This window comes from Panulirus ornatus, chromosome 63 (genome assembly GCF_036320965.1).
Source record: "Panulirus ornatus isolate Po-2019 chromosome 63, ASM3632096v1, whole genome shotgun sequence".
In the NCBI taxonomy this organism is placed as follows: domain Eukaryota; kingdom Metazoa; phylum Arthropoda; class Malacostraca; order Decapoda; family Palinuridae; genus Panulirus; species Panulirus ornatus.
The window spans coordinates 28,152,377-28,179,279 of NC_092286.1; the positions used below are offsets into that span (position 1 = coordinate 28,152,377).

The 26,903-nt window shown below is 39.2% G+C and overlaps 1 protein-coding gene across 8 annotated transcripts in view; it reads left to right on the forward strand.

Moving 5' to 3' along the window:
• The window catches only part of LOC139745902 (BUB3-interacting and GLEBS motif-containing protein ZNF207-like), an 86,950-nt gene that overhangs the window by 32,637 nt on the left and 27,410 nt on the right, over positions 1-26,903 (forward strand). For 5 of the 8 annotated variants that reach the window (XM_071656562.1, XM_071656563.1, XM_071656568.1 and 2 more), the window contains exons 5-6: positions 23,500-23,697; positions 23,857-24,214. In XM_071656562.1, coding sequence (XP_071512663.1) covers positions 23,500-23,697; positions 23,857-24,214 — 556 coding nt within the window. The remainder of the gene's footprint in view (positions 1-23,499; positions 23,698-23,856; positions 24,215-26,903) is intronic. The other 3 variants (XM_071656564.1, XM_071656569.1, XM_071656565.1) reach the window with 2 other exon arrangements.

A 26,903-nucleotide genomic window follows, 5' to 3' on the forward strand; every position in this document is an offset into this window, starting at 1 on the left:
ATTCTCTCCATGTGCCCAAACCATTTCAAAACACCCTCTTCTGCTCTCTCAACCACAATATGTCCACATATTCATAATCATACTTGCTTGCCTTCATCCATTCCGTCGTTACCTCTCCCCACAGGAAACAGCATTTCTACCTCCAGCTTCATTGAGGTAGCACTAGAAAAATGGGCAAAAAAGGCCACATTCATTCACACACAGTCTCTTGATGTCATATACACTTTTATTTGATAAACCTCTGTTTATCCCATAATAATGCTTTAGTGAAGTTGAAGGATGAATGCACTTCTATCTTTTTAGCTTTTCCTCGTAATTATAACCCCTTTCAATTCTTGGAAAAGGTCTCTCTGTTTATCACCATTACATACATTTGGACTTTATTGTTAAAAAGTATTTTCTGTTGTCTTTCTTGAAATCCCTCCCTCTAGCTTACATATATTGCCTCTTGTACTGAGACTTGTTGAGCAGAGGTTTTGTGTAAATATGAGGGGCAGTAGGAAGTTTTGGCTTTGCAAAAGATCGTGTTGGCAGTATATGTAATAAACAAAGCACACAGGTTGCACACTAGATTACTTCTTTTTTCTTTTTTCCCCCATTACATGACCTGCCATTAAACACAGTGCATCTAGGACGTTGTCATCACTCCCAGCATTTCTTTGTCTGTGGACACATTCATGTTAGTACGAGAACTCAAGAACGATGGATGTTAGAATCTTGAAAATTACAGTATAGATATCCCTCCTGAAGGTGACGTACTAGGGCCTCCTTGGTGTAGCAGTTAGTGTGCCTGACCATGATGCCTTCATGAACCACCTAAGGTCGAGAGCATAGGCTCAAATCTTGGTTGTGGCTGTCAGACCACAGTCAACACAGCTGTTATTCCGTCCCTAGGGATTGGTTGATAAAATGGGTACCTAGCTCATGCTAGGGTATATAAGTATATAACATTAATGGGTTGGCTTTGATTAGGGCCTCGGTAGCTGGTGCTACCCCAGCTAACATAAAAAGTTAGATCGTGGGGTTAAATGTTTGCTTAAATTTGTACATTAAACCTCACCCACCCACCCATTGCAGTAACGCAAGTGGCAGAATGGTTGGATATAAAAAGTTTGTGACTTAAAGATACAGAGAAAGACCAGTGATATGCATGCAATTTTATACACTTTAATTTACACGTTAGATTGATCTTTTGTAGTTTTAACTTATGATGGGGCATCAAGGAGTGCAACGTGCCTTGTGTTTATTGCAGTGTACATACACTACTGTTACATGTATAATGGAAAATTACTTGTTAGCCAAAGCTTGGTTTCCAAGTGGATATGTTTGCAATTTTTCTTACAATTAATTTTACTAACATTTGAAAAATTTAAGCTGAATTCCCCCAAATGCTACTACCTGTAGAACCAGTAGTAAGAATAATCATGGATTAAAAGTTATTAGTTTTTGGTAAGTTGAAATAAGTAATCTGAAAATTCATTTTCATGAGGGTTTAGATACCAACTTCTTCCTAGTTAAGTAAGGTTTTTGCCTCATTTTTGGTGCATGTAAAATACTTCCTTACTTAATATCATATAGAGGAAAAGACTTGTCTGCATAGACTTCCTGCATTGTGTTTCCTTTTATAAGGTTAGGAAGAATATCTTAACTGAAAGTAAGTGAAGAGGAAACAGATTTGTTTTGAATATATTGTCATACTTGATAACCAGAAATGATGGATGCTGTCAATAAGTGGTGAGAAATAGTTAAAGGTACTTGTATTTGTTCGTATTAGTTTGCATGTAATGATGTTGGCTAGGTAGGCTCAGTTCTGGCAAGACAGTAATCTTGAAACTAACATAAAAATGCTTTGATATAATGACTTTCTTTTATCTTTTAAGTAGTGTTTGGGGCCTCCTCCTATCAGTTAACACATTTGGCTCATGAATTGTTCTTGTTCGTGGTGCATGGTGAAGCATCATTAAGTATTGTCCAAGTTATTGTGGTAAATACAACTCCTTTGTGTATTTAGCTACAGCATTTATGTATATTTCAATATCTATACATATATGCTTGTACAATGGTTATTTTACCCTTAATTAAAATGATTACCAGAATTTAAGTTATATGTGATTATAATTGGGAATGGAATTTCGTAATATTAGTGTTTCATTAAAAGAAAGGAAAAAAGTCTTAGTGTCTAGTAGAATAAGAACTTTTTTTTAGTAACAGTGTTGTAATTTCCTCAATAACATGGCTTAATTCAGAGAGAGAGGGAGAGAGTAGAGTGTTTTGCACTCTAATTAAAATCTTTCCCTCTCTTTTGACTCTCTCTCCTTGGGATTAACAGGTGATTTTGGGCTTTCAGCTGCTCGCAAACTGTCCACACGCCCCAGCCAACACAACCAGATGGTTCAAATGAAACTCAACTCTAAATGTTGGAAAAACCATTAGGAAGATAGGAATATTTTAAAGTGCAGTAGGTTGTTTTGAATGTAGTGGATAGTGCACATATTTTTAAGTTACGGAATTAGGTTTTTATACCAGGTAGGAATCTCGCACGTCATGTTATTCTGTATATAGAGTAGATTATATTATTCATTGACAGTGGACAGTCTGGATATTTAGATCAGATAATCAACTGGAATTTTTATGATACCTGTGTATGGTGCTTACTTTTGTGCCCCAGGATCCAATTCTTTGGGGTTCAGGAAGCTGCCATTCACCAGGTGGGATCACAGGTCAAGATATGATGTCTTTAAATTTGATTTGGTTGCTGGACAGTTAAGGAGTAAGTTCTCAGTGTTTAGAGCGTAGAAGTTGCATCTTAAGCATGAGAGGTCTTGTAAGAACTGAATTTGTGTTTGTGATGTAAGAGGGGTTTTCAGTGCATAATTGTAACTTATACGAGGGTGGAGAGTGTGATTGCTGATAGGTGTATGTCAAATGAAGTGGAATGTAACTCTTCAGTGTGTCTATAAGTTTTCCTTTCTAGTCCTTACATTTCACATTTGTCACATTGTTTAAAAATGCATGTATCCTTACGGTTTCAAAGATATCAATATAACAGTGAAAAAGATCACTTCAGAAGTATGCTTCATCTTTTACTTTCACTAAAAATGTGGAGTTTTATTGGTGTTTCAGCACAGCATGCTAAAAGTGTGGGAGTGAGGCTTGAATTGAATATCAAGTGAGTTGTCACTGCTCATATTTTATCTATTTTACCTGCACTAAAGAATTGATTATTGATTATTTTATCTTGTATGATAAATCTTCCTGTGTCATAATCAGTGTGATTTATTGATTTTTTCATAACAGCAAAACAAAAGTGTGTACAATTACCAGCTGAGCCTGTCAGATGTGGTGTTTTCAGGGTTAGGTGGTCACTGGCTATACCGCATCTGCTTTTGCTAGAAATTTTTTTTTTATCTTTGTTAGATTTCAGTGCTGGAAGGGCTTGTGTCCTTAAACTCATTTGCCACGCAATCTGAAGACATTATCGCTTTCAAATAGATTGGGATTATCATCTTCCTAGACCTCTAAATCTAGCTGCAAGCTGCTTGGCTTCCATCCAAGAAAATACACAAGAATGTTCACTTATTGGCACGGATGGATGATGGCCGACTTAAGGGAGAAGTTATAGCATATTGCCACCTCCGCTGCCATGTCCTTGAAATTGAGGCATGCAACTAAGTGTGTAGATATCTGTTTATAGGTGTCGCTGGGCTTGCATATATATCCATTTGGAGAAATTTAGAAGTTAAGACTGTGTTGAGAGGGCATTTGGGTTGGTTCATATCCGTGTCTTGTCAATAGTATATTTGTTAGGGTAGGAGGGGACTTGTAAGTATAGGTTGGGATTTGATGGGTGGCCATTGGATAATTTGATGGGAAGGACTTCAGTACTGTTGCAGAAGATTGATGTTTCCACTTAGAGTCCAATTTTCGATGCCTATATATTATTACCTGTTTGTACTGTATGGGGGAGGTTACAAACTCTGCAGCCTTATACATATTTGTATATGCTATCTGCATTAGCCCTGTCTTCATAAATTTTTCTGTTAATCCACTGCCCTTGCACCATAGGATTGCATCACATTGTTTTTAACAAGTTTCTTGTTCAATTTCTTTTATTTTCTGTGGTTGTTGTCCTTTTATCTTTTGGAGAACTGTTCACACTCTTCATCTTTACTATTTTTAAAAATTTTGATGAGGTCGCCCTACACTCTTATCTCCTCCTGTTGGGCAAGCTTAAAGTCTCGAACCTTTTTCTGTAATCCTCTTTCTTGATTTGGTACCATCTTTGTTGCGTTGCCTTGGATCTCTTCTATTAGCATTTTTTGCTTTATTAGATGCAGTGGCCAAACTTGAGAAGTGTATTTCAGTGCTGGCCTTTTGTATGATTTGAACAGCTTGCTGAATGTATCAGTACCCTGGTAGGTATTGATTTTTTTTGGCAGCCACTAACCAAGCAAGTATGTTACTGATACTACCTGCCTGGGTAACGAGAAGATAAGTGACAGCTCCATGGTGAGCCAGTACTTCAGTGGTTGTCAAGTTGCACTCATGTAACCCAGGTTGTTGTCTTTTCTCTGTGCCTCATCCACATGTGGCTTGCTGGCATTCTGTCCACAGATGTAGAATTTCTCTTCGTCACACATAACACTTACAACTCATTCTTTTATTCTGTGGTGAGCACTATGCTCTACCCCTGCCTTTTGGGAAAATGTTGGGATCAGTAGGTTGAAGTAGTAGGTAGAAACATTTAGCAGGAGTATTAGGTAGTCATAGTAGGTAGGAACATTAGGTAGAAGTAGTAGGTTGGAACATTAGGTAAACACAATTGGTGGAAGTTGGGAGCAACATTAGGTAGAAACCCCTGGAAACACCGTTAGAGTTACCCTCTGCCAGTGGCCAGTTAATGGTGAGGCACTAAAGCTAAGAAGCCACACTAGTTCACCAGTTATGGAGTCTCTTTTGCTGTCACCACCCCAGAGAGTTTCTAGATGGAATAGGCATCAGAGGTGTAGATAGACAATTGGTCTAATTAAATTTTCTCGAAAGTTGGACTCATATTACCTGATTAGGGGCATCTTAAAGGGAAGAATAATGGATAGGCAGATGAAAGAGAACAGCTCCAAAGATTGATTAATTCTTGTGTTCCATTCAGACTTGAGGTGGTTCTCAGAGTGATGAACAAATGACAGTCACTGTTTTCTGATATATAAGTAAATGATACAAGTCTGTCAGGTCATAACACAGAAATCTTTGCATCGTACGAGATGGATTTGAATGAATGCGTACATGATACAGCAATTAAGAACAACAGTGGGTTGAGTGATATATATGTGCATCGTGATGAAACGTGGAAAAAAAAAATAGAGGATTCTAAACTCAAAGTGAGATGTTATGACAGTAACCTATTGACTAACTCAAAAATGTATACAGTAAAAGACAAAGTCAAAAAATATTGATCGGACACAAATGAATGGAAAAACATGTGCAAAAGGGAAAATGCCTTGAGATCGAAAACTTCATATGAAGTGAAGAAAGCCATGGAAAAAGGAGGATGTCAAAAGAAACAGGTCCAAAAGAATTGGATGAGAAAATTGATAAGAAATGCAGATGTAGAGAGAATGAAATCCCATAGATGAAAAAAAATTGAATAAAGAGAAAGTTATACAGCATATGGAAATAAATTCAAAGTCACTTATCACATGCATGAGCATTGCTGAAAACAAGAAAACAGAGATTGTACCCTTGAAGGTTGGAGATAGATAAGGAACAATGTAGATCATTATTTACCTTAGAATGTAAGGAGGCATTGAAAGATGAACTTGTTCAGCCATTATGATGAAATGCACTCAGATATTGAAATGATAAAATCATTGGAGCTGACTTGGGTTGAAAACAAAATGCAGATATTCTCAAATTGACTTGTGGAAAACCAATGCACAAAGATGGATCCCATGTAATACCTAAATGATACAGAATGGTTAACTTGACTTCACATGTAATATAAGGCTTAGAGTATTAAAAGGACATGACTTTGCATATGATAAAAATCTTAGAGTATTTAAAGGCCATAAGCTCAAGAACAGCTATTAATAAAGGTTTAATCCAAGGTTAAAGAAGGGACAGTTTTGCTTTTCAAAAGCTTTTGTCAAAATACACCATGGAATTTTAGTTAAAATTTAGCCAAATGAAACATGTAGGGGAAGATGGGTTAGAGAGAGAGAGAGAGAGAGAGAGAGAGAGAGAGAGAGAGAGAGAGAGATTCAAAGTGCGTCATGATAATGAGGTCAGACATCTTCAGCAAAATAAAGGAAAGCCTATTATGGAGCTTTGCTTTTAACACCAGAGTAAGCAAATTATTGGGTCAGAAACTGATCTAATGTAGTGATGATGAATTTGAGCAAATAAGTTATGGAATAAGGAGGAATACTTTGTGGTACAATAGAGGTGCTCAATAGAGAAAGTGATAGAAATTGGAACAAAGGTAAAAGATTTGGATATCTTCATAAATGAGAAACTAGATTGTAAGGAGCACATTGAAAAGTTGACATTATCAAGTGATGAGAGGTATGATTCTGAGAACTTTCATGTTGAGATAGAAACATTTTGATAAGACTATTAAATGTATAAGAAGCAAAATTGAATACTGCTGTGTTGTATTGTCACCAGGAAAATGGATAGAAATAAACAAAATCAGAGTATTCAGACACACTTTTTTTTTTTTTTTTATACTTTGTCGCTGTCTCCCGCATTTGCGAGGTAGCGCAAGGAAACAGACGAAAGAAATGGCCCAACCCCCCCCCCATACACATGTACATACACACGTCCACACACGCAAATATACATACCTACACAGCTTTCCATGGTTTACCCCAGATGCTTCACATGCCTTGGTTCAATCCACTGACAGCACGTCAACCCCTGTATACCACATCGCTCCAATTCACTCTATTCCTTGCCCTCCTTTCACCCTCCTGCATGTTCAGGCCCCGATCACACAAAATCTTTTTCACTCCATCTTTCCACCTCCAATTTGGTCTCCCTCTTCTCCTCGTTCCCTCCACCTCCGACACGTATATCCTCTTGGTCAATCTTTCCTCACTCATTCTCTCCATGTGCCCAAACCATTTCAAAACACCCTCTTCTGCTCTCTCAACCACGCTCTTTTTATTTCCACACATCTCTCTTACCCTTACGTTACTTACTCGATCAAACCACCTCACACCACACATTGTCCTCAAACATCTCATTTCCAGCACATCCATCCTCCTGCGCACAACCCTATCCATAGCCCACGCCTCGCAACCATACAGCATTGTTGGAACCACTATTCCTTCAAACATACCCATTTTTGCTTTCCGAGATAATGTTCTCGACTTCCACACATTTTTCAAGGCTCCCAAAATTTTCGCCCCCTCCCCCACCCTATGATCCACTTCCGCTTCCATGGTTCCATCCGCTGACAGATCCACTCCCAGATATCTAAAACACTTCACTTCCTCCAGTTTTTCTCCATTCAAACTCACCTCCCAATTGACTTGACCCTCAACCCTACTGTACCTAATAACCTTGCTCTTATTCACATTTACTCTTAACTTTCTTCTTCCACACACTTTACCAAACTCAGTCACCAGCTTCTGCAGTTTCTCACATGAATCAGCCACCAGCGCTGTATCATCAGCGAACAACAACTGACTCACTTCCCAAGCTCTCTCATCGAGCAAAATTGAAGAGATGAAACTGATGAACTTCCTTGAAAGGCTGAAATAACTGCAGCTATGTAGCCTAGAATGAAGAGAGAGATAGATGATTATGAGTGGTTTGCAACAAATTGATGGTGTAAAAGAAACTGTGTTCAGGCTTAAAGGCTCTTAACATAGAAGACAGACTATTATTGAACTCAAGAATATTGTAGAACATAATGAAAATAAGTTAGACAAAAGTATAGAAGTGTCCAGTTTTTCAGAATACTGCTTGGACAAATAAGAAACAAATGCAGCAACTACAGGAACATTTGAAAGAATACTTTACATGTTTATGAAATTTGTCCCAGATGAACAAAGAAGAGTGTAGGTATTTAAGGGATGATTAGTAGTTAATGGATTGAAGTAGGGCCTATGAAACATTCATGGGAAGCCATGGAAAGGCCTTTCCACTCCAGCTGCAGTGCCACATTTCATCTTATGCAAGGATTCACCACCTCCTATCTATCTGTATCTCTGATTCCTGCTTCCTCCAGGAACTCCCATCAAGATGTGGCCATGGCAAAAGAGTCTTCACTTATCCCTGTCCTTACATGCCTTCCTTGCATACACCATTTCACGTATTCTTCCTCTGTATCTTTCCCTTCATTATTCCTCCAACATATTTGCTAATGTCACAGGTGGCCTTCCATTCACACCAACCTCTTTGATTTTACTGCCATACACTCTCCTTGTAAACTCTAAGTCTTGTATTCTTTCCACATGCCCAAACCACCTTAAAGTATTATGTTTCACCCTTTCTGCCTGATCTTAAAAGCTGCATACAGCTTCTTACCTTACACTAAATACTTTTCCTTGGTCATCTTTACAACAAATATCTGATCCACACATCCCCAACCTTTTTTAAACCCCCTTGCTCTTCACTTATTCTGCAATTGGTCACGTCCATCACTCAGTTAATATTCTTGCAAACACTTTTCCTGGCATGCTTAACAGACTTATTCCCCTATAATTACTACATAGATGCTTTGCACCTTTTCCCTGGGTTGAGAAAGTATATATGAACTTCAGGGAGAATAAGAAAATCTCAAGGAAGGAAGTGAATAGTTTGAGATCGAGTAAAAATGGGGATTACTATGAAGAGAGTAGATGGGGACTATTTAATGTGGTAGGGGACTGAATGGTGGATGCAGTTTATGGATGAGGTGACTTGCACTGTGAAAGAGTCCTGGGGTAAATGGTATATGAAAAGAGAGGAAGTAGTAAAAACCTTTTGAATGATGAAATGCAGTGGATCTTTAAGTGTGGTGGAGTGGATGGAGTTGTAGAGTAAATGAGGGTAACATTGTTAAGATGTTGATTTGCCTATTCAACATTTGTATGACCCAAGAAGTGGTGCCAGAGGACTGGCAGAATTCACATTTAGTGCCTTTGTATAAAAGCAAGTAGAGTAGTAGTGTATGCTGGAGGCAAAGATGTATAAGTCTGTTGAGTACAAGTGGTAAGGTGTTTGAGAAAGTCGTCATTGAAATTAACGTGGATGTGAATTGATTGGTTTTTGCAGATGACACAGAGCTGGTGGAAGACAGCATATAGAAATACCAGAAGCCAGTGAAGGTGTTTGGGGAAATATGTGAAGGGAGGAAGTTAAAAGTGAATGTGAACAAAAGTAAGGTAATGTGGTGCAGAATGATTTTCAAGTAAGTCTGAATGGGACAGTCTGTGGGAAGTTGAGGGCTTAATGCACCTGGGAGTGCACATGGGACTGGATGGAACCATTGGGTCTAATGTTAGTCACAAGATACGAGAGGGAGGGGGGACAAGGTCCTGGTGCCTTGAGGAGTGTATGGGAGGTCAGTCTTGGATAGGGCAAAGATGGGGATGTTAGAAAGTTTAGTCTTCCCAACAATATTCTGTTGTTATGGTCTTGGCCCAGAATGCGAAAGAACTGAAGATAATGCTGAATGGTGTTCCAAGATTGTTTGGACACAGAGAGGATGAGCAAAGAAAGACTAACTAAGAGGATCCATGTGTCAGAAGAGGAGGGAGGAAGGGGGATGGGAGAGACCAAGAAGGAGATGGAAGGGTGAAGTGAGAGGCTTTGGGTGCTGGGGGCTAAACTTTCAGAGGGGTGAGGGCATGCCTAGGATAGAAATAGTAGGATACTAATGGTAAACTGGGGATGAAATGCTGTCTGTGGGCTGAACCACTTTTATTTGTGTAATATTAATGGTTTTATGCACTCATAATTCAGCCACAATTGGCAACAAGTTGGACAAAAACTTGAGGAATATGCATCTGGTAAGAACAAATACAAGTATTATAAATGATAGTTTAGAAGTTGTTGGAAGCTTGTTTGATCATGTGACAGTAATACAATATGCTTTCTTTGGTGTTGTGCTTGTTAGGAGGTTCAGTTTCATGGATTATCTCATCAAACTGATTTGTTTTCAGCATTTCGCCTCATGTCTTGGTAACCTTAGGCCATCAAGTCGTCAAACATAGATTTCCTCATTCTTTCCTGTCTGTTTCTCTTTATATCCTCACTCTTATCACATCTTTTAGCATTACATTAACCACTAATTATAGAGGGTACAGGACTGGAGATGTGACTGATGGAATGAGGAGAAAGGTTTAAAAGCCTAGTAGTAAGTCTGTGAAGCTTTCTGGTGAAGTTAAATGAAGAGCAGAGGGGGAAATAATGAACCTGTACAAGATGTGGTTGAAGTAACATGAATGCAGTTTGTGTATAAGAGGCTCCCATGGTGATATGAGGCACTGCAGGTATAGATTTTGTAAAGAGGAGAGGGTAGTGGACAAGCAAGATGTGCGTTTAAGGAGCAGAATCAGTATGGAAGGAGAAACTGATGTTGCTGGAAAGTAGTGATGACTGGCAGACAAAGTGTGTGGACTATGAATTGCTTAATAGTTGTAGAAAGCGACTAAGAAGGACAAAAGTGGTGGGCTAGAAATCCTCCCTTCCTGTATTACTTCTTAAAAGAAGAAGCAGAAAAGAGCTGGGCGTGGAAAATTTATTTACTCTGAGGCTCAGTCATCAGTTGTTAGGACTACTTTGCTCTTGTGCATGAGTTTTGCAGAGAGGGTTATGTATGCAGTCTGTTGGGGATGAAAGGGCTTGGGAAGTGAGTCAGTTGTTGTTTGCTGATGATACAGCTCTAGTGGCTGATTTGAGTGAGGAACTGCAGAATTTAGTGACTGAGTTTGGAAAAGTGTGTGAAAGAAGTTAGTTGAGAGTAAATGTGATTAAGAGCAAGGTTGTTAGGTTCAGTAGAGTTGTGGGATAAGTTAATTAGGATGTAACTTTGAATGACAGCTAGAGACTGAGTGTGAACAAATGGGGCCTTTGTTGTCTTTCCTTGCACTACCTCGCACACATGAGGGGGGAGGGGGTTGGTTATTCCATGTGTGGCGAGGTGGCGAGGTGGCGATGGGAATGAATAAAGGCAGACAGTATGAATCATGTACATGTGTATATATGTATATGTCTGTGTGTGTGTATATATGTATACAGTGAGATGTATAGGTGTGTATATATTTATACAGTGAGATGTATAGGTATGTATATTTGCATGTGTGGACGTGTATGTATATACATGTGTATGTGGGTGGGTTGGGCCATTCGTTCGCCTGTTTCCTTGCGCTACCTCGCAAATGCGGGAGACAGCAACAAAGCAAAATAAATAAATAAGTAAATAAATAACTTTTGAATGGAGAAAAATTGGAGGAAGTGAAGTGTTTTAGATATCTGGGAGTGGACTTAGCAGCAAATGGAACCATGGAAGCAGAAGTGAGTCACGGGGTGGGGGAGGGGGCAAAGGTTCTGTTGGCGATGCAAAATGTGTGGAAGGAGAGAACGTTATCTTAGAGAGCAAAAATGGGTATGTTAGAAGGAATGGTAGTTCCAATAACACAAATATAGTTGTGAGGCATGGGCTTTAGATATGGTTGTACAGAAGAGGGTGGGTATGTTGGAAATTAAATGCATGAAGACAATATGTGGCGTGAGATGGTTTGATCGAGTAAGTAATGAAAGGGTAAGAGAGATAAGGAGGGTGTGGTTAAGAGAGCAGAAGAGTGTGTGTTGAAGTGGTTTGAACGTATGGAGAGAATGAGAGTAAAGATTGACAAAGAGGATGTACGTGTCAGAGGTGGAGGTAACAAGGAGAAGCAGGAGACCAAATTGGAGGGGTAAGGATGGAGTGAAAAAGATTTTGAGCGATCGGGGCCTGAACATACAGGAGGGTGAAAGGCATGCAAGGAATAGAGTGAATTTGAATGATGTGACATAATGGGGTCGACATGCTATCAATGGACTGAACCAGGGCATGTGAAACATCTAGGGTAAAGCATGGAAAGGTCTGTGGGGCCTGGATGTGGATAGGGAGCTGTGGTTTTGTTGCATTACACATGACAGCTAGAGACTGAATGCAATGTGGCCTCTTTTGTCTCTTTTCCTGGCACTACCTCACTGATGCTGTTCTGTGGGGCAGGGTAGCACCAGGAATGGATGAAGGCAAGCAAGTATGAGTATGTATATATCTGTGTATTTATATGTTGATATGTATATGTGCATGTATGGTCATTTATATATTTGTATATGAATAGATGATGATTGGGCCATTCTTCACCTGTTTCCTGTTTATATATCCCTGGGGATACAGGAGAAAGAATACTTCCCACATATTCCCTGCTTGTCATAAAAGGGGTGAGAGTGGGAGGCTGGAAATACTCCCCTCCAGTTTTTAATTTTCCAAGAGAAGGAACAGAGAAGGGGGCCAAGTGAGGATTTTCCCTCTAAGGCTCAGTCCTCTGTTCTTAACGCTACCTTGCTAATGCAGGAAATGGTAAATGTGTGATTTTTTTCTTTTTGTGTACATGTGGGAGTGGGTGGCAGGAAATCCTCCCCTTGTGTATTTCTTTCCCAAAGGAGGAACATAGGAAGGAACCAATTGAGATTTTTTCCCTCTCAGGCTCAGTTATGTTTGGATGTTGTCTCTTTGATATGGGAATTAGCAACAAGTGTGGGAGGAAATAAAATGCATATTATAGAGCCGATTGAGTAAATTTCAGAAAAATATGTTGTGCGCTATGAACCATGATGTTTTTTGATGAATATTTAAAGTTGACATAGTCACTGAAAATCATACTCTTTAAAGCTGGAAGGCACTACAAATCTAGTTTTGAGAAATAAGTGTACAAGGATGTTCCCTGTCTTCATGATTTCAAAAAATATTTCAGGGTACCAGGTTCCCATGGTTACGAATGGAATAGGTTCCTGAAACCTGTTCTTTAGTCTGTCTGATCTGGAAAGTATAAAGAAATGCATATAATAAGAGGAAATATCTATACCTTACCATAATAGTGTATTTGATATTGCACTAAAGTAAATATAGTTAATGGAGCATTGTGATAAGCAATACTTCTTGAAAATAGATGCAGTTAAGCATTACATAACTATGAGTAATTGATTGTTGGACTGAGAATTAAAGGTTTGTAAGTACTGCTGTTCTTAGGTTGTATGCTTGTGATTTGGGAACCTTTTGTATTGACTAAGAGCAGATTTGTTTTTTTATATGCCTGTGAGAGTATTTATATCAGGAGTTCGATACTACTTTGGAGGGGCTCCCTATATTTGGTTTGTTAGCCATTGTATTTAGGTTATCTTGTGCATCGTGAACTTCAGAAGTCTGAAGTGGTCAGAGCTCCTTGTTGATTATGATTCTGACATATTTGCATCCTAAACCCTTACAATAATCCCTATCCTAGCGAAGGATGGGACCAAATTATAAACTTTTCTTATGGGATGTTCACACATCATGCTAAGTATCAGATTTGAATTTCACATTCGAGTCCTTGAATTGCACAGTTCAGATGCAGTGCTAAGCATGCACACTGTTGGCATTTGTTGCTCCATGTTTTGTGCATTATTTGCTTTTGTAATATGTGGTGCATGGGAGCTGAAGACTGATTTATTCTCAATTTAAGTTCTGATTTGGGGATCAAAATATAGGTTTTGAATATCCAAAACAACTGTTGATTTAATGCCATTTGAGAATTGCCCTTCTCAGCATCAGGTAGCAAGAATAGAATGATACTCGATGTTAATGGATTGCCAAAGGAGCTTTTGTAGTCCGTCTTGTTGACTTCTGTATTAAGATGTAAGAAAAGATTAGATTATTATGGCAACAGGAAGTGGGGCTAGATAGATGATTGTTCTGCAACTGATAGTGCATTTTTGAAGCATCACATGACATTCTCTTGCATGAATGTTTCATGAAAGCATCATCCAGAAATTTTACACTTGATACAAGATAAGTCAAAAGCTTTGAAAATAGAACAGATCCAGTTTTGTGTCAGTTGATGCTTTTCATGGTTTGAAATACATAATAGCCTTCCTCCATGTGTTATCTGGCCATACCAAAGGAAAACAAACATTCTTAAGCAACAGAAGATGTAAAACTATTTTTATAACAATTTAGAAAGCAGGTATAATACACCTAAACAGAGCCCTTTATCCATAGCCAAGCCCTGTGGACCTTTCCATTAGTTTCTGCCAGCTACTTCGCAAGCCCTGGTTCAGCCAGTTGACAGCACATACCCCCATGTATATGAATGACATCTCTTCAGTTAGCTCTTTCCCATACGTACTTACACACATATAGAATAAGTAGATATAAAACCCAAGGCCCCTCCTGAGTGGAACTCCTTCCATGTCAAAGTTGTGTTGCCATTAGTAGCTCGGAAATGGAAACCTTCTGAGATAAGTTCCATGACAACATAAATTCGTTTTCATCCATTGACAGTTACATAGTGTTACTGAAGGTGACTTCTCTCATGGGTTGCCACCTATTTTTCCTAATTTTGATGACATTTTATGGTCAAAATATTCCCCAACTAAGGCTCTCTTGAGTAAAAAGAAATAAGTTTTAGAAAAAGACCAAAATTAATGAGGGCTCTGCAAGGACTTGTACAGCTGACTCTTAAAAACAGAGAGGTCATAACAAGAGGGACTGATGGAAGTAGGAAGTGAATTCTTCAGAACGAGTAAAGAAGGAGGTATAATAATGGTTAGTCATCATGTGGCCAGTCCTCTCACAGAAACAGTGGAAAGCAGCAGCCAGATGCATCTAACCCTTTATATTGTGACGGACACATGCAGACATTGAATGTGAGCAGTGGCCAATATTATACATGTAGAGTAGTGAGAGGGCAGCAGCATCCTGGAGGAGGATTGTAGTGAAGTGTAGTATTACTGAGACAGAAGGTTTTTGATTTCATTCTTCCTTAGAAGATGGTGGATGAAGAAAACCCCAAATGTGTGAGCAGTATTCCAAATTAGGATGAATAAAATCATTGTCCATGTATCTCCTGCATGTTGGAAATGGCAACTAAGAGGAATGGCAGTGAGTCTGGAAATCCTTCCCTCCTATATTATTTCATTGAGAAAAAGGAACAAGAGAAGGAAGAATATTTTATATTGAGCCCTAGTCATGTGTACCTAATGTTACCTTGATGTTGGAAACAGTGAATGTGTACGGAAGATATAGAACAGATGCTCTCGAGAAAGATAATTTACAGCAACTGTACTGCATCCTTAACTAATGATTATGTGGGGTTAATAGGATGAAGTAGAGGATATAGTTATGCCCAACATATTTATGTTACACTGGGTTGACATGGTGTTTTAAAGTTGAACAGTGTGAAGTGAGTGATGCTGAAAAAGTTATGCAGGGAGAATCTGTTGTTTGCACTACTGAATTCATCTAGGCTACTGCTTACTCATTCTGACATATGAGATTTATTGTTTTGCGTTTATACCTCTCCAGAACAATCATATGTGAATATATGCCTAAAAAACAGCATTTCAGATTCGATAATTTTGTAAACATTTATGCCTCACGTTAAACATTAGTATACAACACATCAAACTCTCTGTGATAGTAACGTTTGTATAAGATTTACTCCGGTATACGTAATAGAGTAGAATAATCGCTAATGAACAAAAAAGTAAAAAGATGCAAGACCAAAACCAGTTTTGCAAGTTAATGATTATTGTAAATATGTATGCATGGCTATTTTCTAGCTGTACATGCCTCATTCATGTCAAGGGTACCAGAATTTACTTCTTGTGCACCAGTTGGTTAAGTTAGGTGAGTTGAGATAGATGGCAAATGCTTTTGTTTATTGGTATTTCTCTTTGTTCGTCTCTTAGATTGTCTTCAAAGAGAATTTCAAAATGTTTGAAATACAAGAACTTCATGAAACCTTTAAGTATTTTGCTTGCAGTTAGAGCTGGTTATAAGGTTCTTATTCTCACTAATGTTTTATTATACACATGAGCAAAGCTGTGTGCGTAATGCACAGATGATCAAAGATATAAAAATTTCCGGTGAATGAGGATTCAGCTTTGGATGTGACACACTCATAAACCTCCTCCATCATTCTTTCGGTAATTCACTTCCATTTTTTGCCAGTAGTAACTATTTGACACTGCTTTTTGGGGGGTGTATTTTGATTTTGATTTTTTGAAGTTCTCTAAATGTGTTGACACAAACCACTTGTATTATGGTTGAAATGTTGCATAGTAAAGTTCTGAGTAAAGTGTTAACACTTTTTATATTGCTGGTTCAAAGCATCTAATTGTTAATCGCTGGAGGAACCCACGTTCCTTAGGAACATCGAGTCAGTGCATTTCAGAGCCCATGATTTATTGATACATAGATTCTCAATATGGTAAAATCTATATAGAATTGTCTTGGCAGACTTCTTTCTTTGGGTCTTGGGATTCAGGAGCATTCTTTTAAGCTCTTGGTCATTTTGTAGTTGTATTATTGCTCACAGCATGCATCATATACTTTCATAGTTTCTGATGTGTTGAGACTGTGTGAGAGCGCAGGTATTGTTGCTCAGGAGTAGCAGGCAACTTTTCAATCAATCCTGTGAAAGAAGTCATTGAGATGAGGAATCTTTGAATTCGTAATTTATCAACTGAAATAGGAAGCCTACAGACTGATCGCTAAGATTTACTTGGTGAAAAGTGGTACTTGGATTACTTTGCCCTTTTTTTTGTGAGTTTCATTTGAATACCATTCTCATTTATTTCGTAGTTTATAAATTTTCTTTACAACTAACCAGATTTTTTTTCCATCATTAACATTTTTCTTTTTTTGCTGTAAACAATTTAGATTTGAGTTGGCTTAAGTGTATAGTGTATCCTTAACTGATGATTGATTTTAGGCCACTATTGTCACAATTTCTAAACCACCCAATTTAATGTTACCCATAAGGATTAGAACATTACTAGAAATGATGATAATATACATGTAAAAGTGAATTTCAATGAGTTGTGAGGGATGTGTAAACTACATACAGGACATGTGTATGATGAATGTATCAACTTCATATAAGACTTGGATAGACTTGGCTTTTCAAGCAGTTTGAATGTAGTATCAGAAGGATATATAGGCCAGCATCCACATAATACCTAGACTGCAAACTCTTAGAATCTCACTTAAGGTGATTTCACATCCCTATATCATGCCATTTCACACTCCATGAAAATCACCAACCAAAATGTCAAAAAAGCACATACCACAAAGACATAGAAAGAAAGATACAAGGGGTCCCAGGTTTATAAGTGTCTGACCTATGAGTACCTGTGCTTATGAATTAGTTCCAGAAAACAGTTTTTAATTGCTAGGATAACCTATCATCAATTTCTCATACTTACAAACCACGGAGCTGCACCTTTTCTCATGAAGTGTTACTAATATGATGTTTTTTGGAATATGATATCTGATACATTATTACGGTCAGATGTTCGTATTTACTCTCATTTTGAGCATTTCTTTCAATTTGCCTACATTGACAGATTCACTTATGAACAGGGTTCAGGAACTTAACCCATTTGTAACCCAGGGACCCTGTATTACCCAAACTTCTCCCCTCAAGTTGCGCTCCTCTTAAAACAAAGAGACCAGCACAAACAAAACCATATACCATCATTATTCACGAAACAAACCCAAACCAAACAACACAATCATTAACCCAGTTACTGAAAGGCAAACTGTAGACTGACATTGCTTCCTCCGCACAATGAATTGCAAAATTTGCATCTGTCAACTCAAGCGCAAATTAGAGAAGATCCACATCTCCGCCAGCTGCTGGCTCAGCACAGTGACATCCCTCCTCCTAGAGAACATGCAAGCATTCTCATAAAACATTACTCAAAAACTAGCCACAAACCTCAAACCTAAAGACAGAAAAATTGTGAGAACCCTCCTCCAAATCCACTCAAGAAATATTTGATTACCTACCCTTCACTTCCACAGACACAAGCAATGCGAATGAGACATTAAAAAACTCTCCAGGAACAGGCCTTGACAACATATCACACTTTTATTTAAAATACTGTGGCCCAATTCCAATCCAAGCATGTATTGCTATCTTTAATCAATCCTGGCTGTACAGCAAAGTCTGTAACATCTGGAAGCATCCCAACATAGCACCAATCCAGACACTCCCACCTCTTACCAACGTAGCACAAATGCTGACACCCTTGCCTCCCTCCTCATTTTTTCACCATCCTGTGTCACTTCTCTCTTGAGAATCCATAACAGGATCCAGCAAAAATCCCACTGTCATGTACTCAAGAAGGATGGCTTTGGACCCTATGACTGCACAACCACACTACACATATCTGATACAACATATCGTAGATGGCTTCCACCAATTAATCGAAGAACACCAGACATCAGCAAAGCACTTGGTTCTGTGCCTCAGCATGTTTTCCTACAGGAGATGGAACACCTTCCAACACAGTGGCAAAAAGTAGCTGTTCATCTTCATAGATTTCTGCCAAGCCAGAGACACTCATATGGGCTTCACCTATAAAACCCTTAGCTCTACAGTGGAGTTTCTTAAGGAGCAGTTCTTACTCCAGTCCATTTTAGTCTCTTCTCAAGTGTTGACAACCCCCGGAGGTCATCTGTCACTCTTTTTAACTCGATACAGACTAGAATTCAGTCTACAGCCCTTGTTTCCTCGTGGTCAGTCAAACCCAACCATCAAAACACCAACAATGTTGGCCATCACATTTGACACATTGAAATATCTGAGGACAGTATGTGGTGTGAAGAGGTTTGCTTGAACAAAAAATTTTAAGGTTAAAGGGAGGGTATGTATAGGAGAGCTAAAGATGGTGTGCTGAAATGGTTTGGATGTATGGAGAGGATAAGTAAGGAGAGAATGAGTAAGTGTGAGTATAAATAGCAGAAGTAGGGAGAAGGAAAAGGGAGAAACCAAGGAGGAGGTGGACGGATGGAATGAAAGAGGCTTTAATTGTTTGGGCTTGATCATACAGGAGGGTTTAAGGCATGCAAGGAATAGGGAATAGGGTAAATTGAAGTGATTTGCTTTCTGAACCAGGAATGTGAAGCAGTTGTGGGGACTATGAAAAGGCCAGTAGGACCTGTTTCTGGATGGGGGCTGGAATTTTGGTGTATCATACATGACATCTAAAGAGTACGATAAGCATGTATTAAAGGGAAAAAAAGTAATTACTAACTGCAGCAGATTATCAAGGAAACTTGCTCCTTCCAGGAAACTGGCCATATCCTCCTTGTGGTATCATAGGTTGTAAAATGTATTGATGTTTGTACATGTGTGCAGAGTGCAGGGTAATTGAGTTATAAGTTTTTGGTGTCTTCACTTGGGTAATTGCCTCTTGGGCATGAAGGATGTTGGGATATTTTGAAACTGTTCGTAGTGTTGTAGGGGATGATTTATGTCACTGGGAAGTGTGGCTTATGATACATGTATGTCTGTGGGATTGAATTCAAGACAAAGTTAAGAGGGCAGGTGTTTTGTGCTTGTTCGGTTATTTCAGTGTGTGTGTTGTCATCGTTTTGTTTGTTGGGGATAGGGGATCTATGAGTAGAGGTTGCTGAAGTGTGATCTAGAGGTAAGCTTTGTATATCTACTGGGATTTGGTGCTTATGGACTGGTTTGTGTGGGAATTGAGTGCTGAACATGTTGAGGTGGAGTTGTATTGGGAAGATGTTATATTTCATTGTGTAGAATGTTAAATGTTTATGGGTGCATGGTAGCTAGTGTTTTGTTTTGAGTGCTCTGTTTTGTGTGATTTGCTGTCATTATATTTTCTTTTGAGAGGTTGGAATACAAGGCAGGTGAGGTGTGGTTTAGATTGGATTAGATGAATTATTTGTTGAATGTGTTTGAGTCATACTTACAAAACTAGATGGGATTCACGTGTGGGGACCTGGAGAAAGCATATGATTGGGTGGATATAGATGCTCTGAAGAAGGTGGTTTAGAGGAAAGTTGTTGTAAGCAGTGAGGAGTTTCTATCAAGAAAGTAAAGTATGTGTGTGAGTAGGTAGTGAGGATGGTGAGTAACCACAGATGAAGGTGGGTCTGCAGCAAGGATGTGTGATGGCACCATGGCTGTTTAATTTATTTATGTCTGAGGTAAATGCAAGGGACATTCTCCCTCCTAGTGAAAATGAGATCAAGGGGAAGTGAGAAGAATGATTTGGGACTATTCAAGGGGTAAAGTCTTAGGTTATGTTAGGGCAAGTGCAGGGTAGGGGAAGGCATTAATTTTGAAGCTGTGGGAAACTTTTAAATAGTGTACTGAAGGTAGTTCCAGACTGACAAAGGTTAAGATGACAGTAAATTACAAAAGGTGCATGATTATCTGTTCTCATGCACCTGGTAGTGAGGGGAATGAGGAAGAGTTAAACGTATTGGGAGGAGCTGACTAAATGCATCAGATTGTTGTTGAATTTTTCGAGAAAAGGGGCGACTGTGTTGTTGATTGGTTTGTCAGGGTTTTTGGTTCATGCATGACCTAAGGTGAAGTGCTTTTGGACTGGCGGAATTCCTGTATAGTGCCATTGCATTAGGCAAGATGGAGAAGAATGTATGATTGAATTACAGAGGGTGTGGGTGTAAATCCATCAAGTATGCTTAGGGTATTGTATGGGAAAGTAGTGATTGATAGGGTGCTTTCATGCACAAAGCTTCAGACTGGGGAGGAGCAGTGTGACTTTGGGAAGGGTAGAGAATGTGTGGACCAGGTGGTAGCTTTGAAAAATCTGTGAGAAGTGCGAGGTGAGAGAAAGTGATCAGTATTGGGCTTTATGAATCGGGATAGAGTGTATAATACGGTTGATAGAGATGCCTTGTGGAAGATGCTGCAAATGAATGGTGTTGGAAGAAATTCATTATAATTAGTGAGGAGTTTCAGGGGAGTAAGGAGTGTGTGTGAGTACAAAGAGAGGAAGTTGAGTCATTCTGAGTGATTTGGTCAGCAGCAATGATGTTAGATGATACTGTGACCATTCAGTCTGTTTATGGATGTGAATGGTGAGGGAGGTAAATGTATAGGTCTTAGGGAGAGGGGCAGGTCTCGTGTCATTTGGGGTGGGGGTCTGACACAGCTCTAGTGGCAGACTATGAGAAACTGTAGGAGCTGGTGTCTTGGGTTTGGGTGAGTGTGATATAAGAGAAATATGAGAGTTAATGTGAATAAAGTAAACTCGAGAGAGAGAGAGAGGAGAGGAGAGAGAGAGGAGAGGAGAGAGAGAGGGGGGAGAAGAGAGAGAGGGGGGGAGAAGAGAGAGAGGGGGGGGAGAAGAGAGAGAGGGGGGGGAGAAGAGAGAGAGGGGGGAGAAGAGAGAGAGGGGGGAGAAGAGAGAGAGAGAGGGGAGAAGAGAGAGAGAGAGGGGAGAAGAGAGAGAGAGGGGAGAAGAGAGAGAGGGGAGAAGAGAGAGAGAGGAGAGAAGAGAGAGAGAGGAGAGAAGAGAGAGAGAGGAGAGGAGAGGAGAGAGAGGGGGGGGGAGGAGAGAAAGAGAGAGAGGAGAGGAGAGAAAGAGAGAGAGGAGAGAAAGAGAGAGAAGAGAAGAGAAAGAGAGGGAGGAGAGAAGATAGAGAGAGAGAGAGAGGAGAGAAGAGAGAGAGAGAGGAGGGAGAGAGAGAAGAGAAGAGAGAGGAGAGAAGAGAAGAGAGAAGAGGAGAGGAGAGAAGAGAAGAGAGAAGAGGAGAGGAGAGAAGAGAAGAGAGAAGAGGAGAGGAGAGAAGAGAAGAGAAGAAAGAGAGAGGAGAGAAGAGAAGAGAAGAAAGAGAGAGGAGAGGAGAGAAGAGAAGAGAAGAGAGAAGAGAAGAGAGAGGAGAGAAGAGAGAGGAGAGAAGAGAAGAGAGAGGAGAGAAGAGAGAGGAGAGAAGAGAGAGGAGAGAAGAGAGAGGAGAGAAGAGAGAGGAGAGAAGAGAGAGAGAGGAGAGAGAGAGAGGAGAGAGAGAGAGAAGAGAGAGAGAGAGAGAGAGAGAGAGAGAGAGAGAGAGAGAGAGAGAGAGAGAGAGAGAGAGAGAGAGAGAGAGAGAGAGAGAGTTCCTAGATTCATTGAGGAGTGTATGGAAAGAGAGGTCACTGTTGAAACTAGAGACTCCCAATCATCACAAAAGGCCCTCCTGATCTTTCTGTGGTTTCTACCGACAGTTTCATGTTCCTTGGTGCAACCAATTAACAGAACGTTCCCCCCCTGGCATACCATATCACTCCTTTTGCTCTGTCCCATGCACGACTCACACCTTCCTGCATGTTCAGGCCCCATATACATGTGAGTTATGCATTAAAGCCTTATGCACAAGTTTTATCATGTTACAGTAAGAAGGTACACTTTATTAAACAGGAAGTTTACTCCCTAGTTTTCATGATCCTACTCATCAGATGATACATAATTCCTTAGCTGGTATTTAGTCCAAGGTAGAGGAGATTTGCATTACTTTAATTTCCTCGTTATCTTCTATTAATGAGTAACATGATTTCTTTGCATGATTTTCTCTTGAGTGGTTTCTAATTAATTTAGGGGGAATTACCACTTAGTACAAATAGATAGGGAATATTATAGCATGGTTTTCTCTTGCATAGTTTCTAATTCATTTGGGGGGAATTTCCAGTTAGTAAAGATAAACGGGGGCATCCTATAGCAAAAAATTTTACATTCATGGTTTAGGCAAGATTAGCATTGTGTTATTTATAAAAGAAATATGCGTACCAAGTAATCCACCATGCAAAATAATTTACAAATGCATAGATAAGGTACTGTATTGTGAAAAAAAATGGGTGGGTGGTAATATTTGTGAAAATATTTTGAAGATAAAATGTGCACACTAAACCTTGGGAAATTAGCATAGGCTTAAGTTTTGACAATTCACTGAACTTGCTTAGCTCCATTAGATCATAGCATTAGTCAGATGATGAAAAAGTTGGAGGTATGTAGTGAGTTTTTTTTTTAATGAATATATTATGATGGTGCAGTATACTATTTACTTCAGGAGTTAGTGAGTTAGAGTTTCATGGTAAGGAGATGTTAGGTATTAAGTCAGAGAGTTTAGTTTAAGCTTTATGCAAACTTAAGTATTAAAGTAAAGGAATACTTAGGTATAAATTCTAGTGTGAAGAAATTGAGAAAGATTCATTTAGAGAGCTAGTTCACTTTGTTAGTTATTTTGTATGGGTAATATATGGCATCTGGGGATTGGAATAAGAGATTTGCATTTCTGTATAACGTAAAAAGAAAGATTTTTTTTTTTTTTTTTTTTTTTTTTTTTTTTTTTAGATAAGTAGATAATTACTAGGAGTAGGAAACAAATTTTGTGTTGTGTTGGCTGGTGGTGGGAGTGTGATGGCAGCGTGGTGGCAGCATGGGTTGTGGTGGGGCTGTACTGTGTTCACGTGTCTCCCTCTCACCCTCACGTAGGAAGAGAAGCGGGCAGGTATGCCTCGGTACCAGCAGGCTCCCCGAGCCTCCCCACAAAGGGCCCGGGCTCCTGCCCCGGCTCCACCCCCCCAGCGCGTGGAGTCTCCACCCGTGAGTACTGCACCTTCACGCCTCTCTCAACTTGTGCCTGCCTGCCTGGACCATTTCTACCCACCGGCGATGTGTTTAGATACACAGGTGCAACCTGCCTCTACTGTGTCATTGCCAGACCTGGATTATTTTATATACAGTAGGATCTGCCACTTCACTACTACTGTCAAGAAGATCAACATTTGAAATCTAAATCAAACTAAGCGGTAAGAGCAGAATAAGTCATCATTGTATGTTTGTTTGCAGGAGGAGCGTCGAATGAAGATGGCACGTTACAGCCAGGCCAATGCTGCTGCTGCAGCAATGGCCATGGGTGGAATGATAACTCACCCTGCTGGGGTGCGGCCTGCTCACCCTGGTGTGGTGGTAGAGGCCCCCCCTATGGTGTCTACCATAGGCCCCACCATGGTAACCACCATGTCTCCGGCTATGGTGCCCACTGGGCACATGGCCATTCCAGTATCGCTGCCGGCCATTATGCGGCCAAACGTGCAACCAATAATGACGCCTCAGCCCATGGTGTCAGCTGCTGTTCCTGCTATGCCTGCAGCCATGCCCCCCCTCCCACTAGGAGGTATGAGACCACCCATAGGTCTACCACAAGGTAAGTAATCCTTCTGCTAAGCCTCATCCCCAAATTTGTCCGTGAGTATTGGTGAGTACTGCAAGTACCATTAGACCTAGTTGGCAGCTCATCATACATGACCCCTCTCCATATAAAGAAATGCTGTTGAAGATATGATTTCGAAAGTTAGACCATGAATAAGTAGCAATTTTGTAGCTTTTCACATTCAGCTGTTTTTGGGTGCATTGATAAATCATTTCTTTTATGTGAAGGCTCGCATACTTAAAGAAATGTTTTATAACTCGCTGCTTCATCGTTTCATGAAGCTTTCTTAAAATAAAGGTTTTATTAAAGTATCAGAAGTTTTATAGAAAAAAGTTTTGATAATTTCAATGATTAGGTTTGAAAGGATGTTTAGTGTTAGGAGGTTGTCAAAAATATATTTGAGGAAAGTGTAAAAGAGTTAAGCCTTGAGGAAAGTGATAAAAGAGTTAAGCCTTGTTACATTTCATGTTTTTTAATTAGATGGATATAAGTGGAAGAATTTCTCTTAGACTAAAGGATAGAAGGTGTTATAAGCTACAAACAGTAAGGCATTAAAGGGTGAGTGATATTAAAATTAACCTTAAAACATTGCTTGAATTTTTGGAAAACCATGTAACACAGGAGACCATGCGTTGCATTTATGATTGATTAATCACAAAATAAGAAACCATCCTGTATGTTTTTGATTGATTGTTCACATAATGAATTAGTTTAAGCATAACTCCTGAAGTGTTGGTTGTACTAGGAGTAAAAGATTAGGGATGAATGAATAGGGATTTGTTTTTATCATCATCATTATTATTATTATTATTATTATTATTATTATTATTATCTTTATTATTATTATTATTATTATTATTATTATTATTATTATTATTATTATTATCATATAACCTTGGGACCCTTTCTCCAGGGGTTCCTGTTGCTTCAAGACTGCAAAAGTTAGTTGCAGGGAAAGGATGGATTCCTTTGGAGTGAGAAGTTCATGGGCTAGATTGTACTTTAAAGGGAACTTTTCACTTGTGATGTAACCACGAGCTGGTTAGTCCGGTAGTTTTTCTTACATATTGAGGATGTAGACAGTGACCATTTCTTCAAGAAGTGTAGGAACAGGGCAACCATGGGACTTAACGTTAAGATAAGCAAAAAACTTTAAGAAAATGTAAGGAAGTACTTCTGGGCATAGCAGTGGTGAATGAACGATTTGAAATGCCTCAGGATTTGGTTAATAAAGATGGTGTACATAGATTTACAAAGTTTTATGATAGTGTTCAAGACATTGGGATCCAAGATTGTAGAATTACCTTCTAGTACAGGACAGCTAGGTAATTACATGCATGTATTCAAGACATGTGACTCCAAGAGTGTAAAATTACCTCCCAGTACAGAACATATAGATAATTATATGCATACATGCATACATGGCATAAGCTAGGGTGTTTGTCTGTGTGCTTACGAACATAGGAGTAAAAACAAGTTACATATATAAAAGGTTAAGAGGACGGGGAATCATGAGTGTAGAACTCTTTCCCCGTAAAACGCAGAAGGTAATAACAAGGTATGGAGATAGAGAGTGAAAGAGGATGGTCGGTTCTCCTGATAAGGGATGTCCTTAAGTTTAAGGAAATGGTGGTAGGTGGCTTATTCAGACAATACATATTGGGAAAGGTAATGGTAGGAAAGAGGTGCATGATGTTGTATAGTCCTCCAAAGGATGTTGGTGATCTAGAACAAATATACCATGACAACAATATAGGAACAATCAGGATAGGACATAACGGAGTAAGGCATGTGCTTTTCAGAGAAGATAAAGAACTTATGTAGAATTTCAGTTATGAATTGGTTGGATTGGTGGAATATGAATTCTTGTGGTGAACAAATCATGGAGACACAGTATATTAGAGCTTGTTTTCCTATACAAGCATGTCATTGAAGACTAGGATGCGAGGGATTGATTCACGAACAATATTAAATCTTGTTTTCACCCATGCTAGCATGAATGTTGAAGTTCGTGTTTATGATACACCAGTAGAAAAAAAGTGGCCATGTAATGAGGGAATTTGATTATGTGGTAATTGAAAAATGTAGAGGAGCAGAAATGAGATGGATTTGAAGAGATATAAACTCAACAAGTTCTCAGGTAACTTTTGAGTGGGGAATGGATTTCACTTGGTGGGAAGCAGGACATTGTGGTGAAAGGCTCTTTGCAATTTACAGTAGAGTAGGAAATTGTGTGCCTTTGGAAAATGTTATCATAAATTCATCAGGAGTAAATTTTCAGTTAAAGAACAGCCAATTTAGGCTGAGAGACTTTTAAGTGAAAAATTCTAGAGGAACTCGAGAAGACACAACAGATCTCTAGTGTGATTGAATAGGGAGGACGTTTCAGAAAACATTGTGATAAATAGAAAGATATTAGCATAATACTAAGGGGTCATAGTCCAGATGAAGTTTCACCATGTGTACAGACACAAGCAGCGGACATAATACTAACTAGTACCAGCTTTGGACTAGAATATGAATTCTTTAGTGTTCTCTAGGAACAATTCACCCAGAAATACGTCTCCAAACAAAGCTCCAGACCACACAAAATAGAGCATTCAGAACATTCTTAGGCTGCCTAGCAACCACAAACATAAAACATATACACAATAAAACTATGTTCCTCCCACTTCAATCCCAA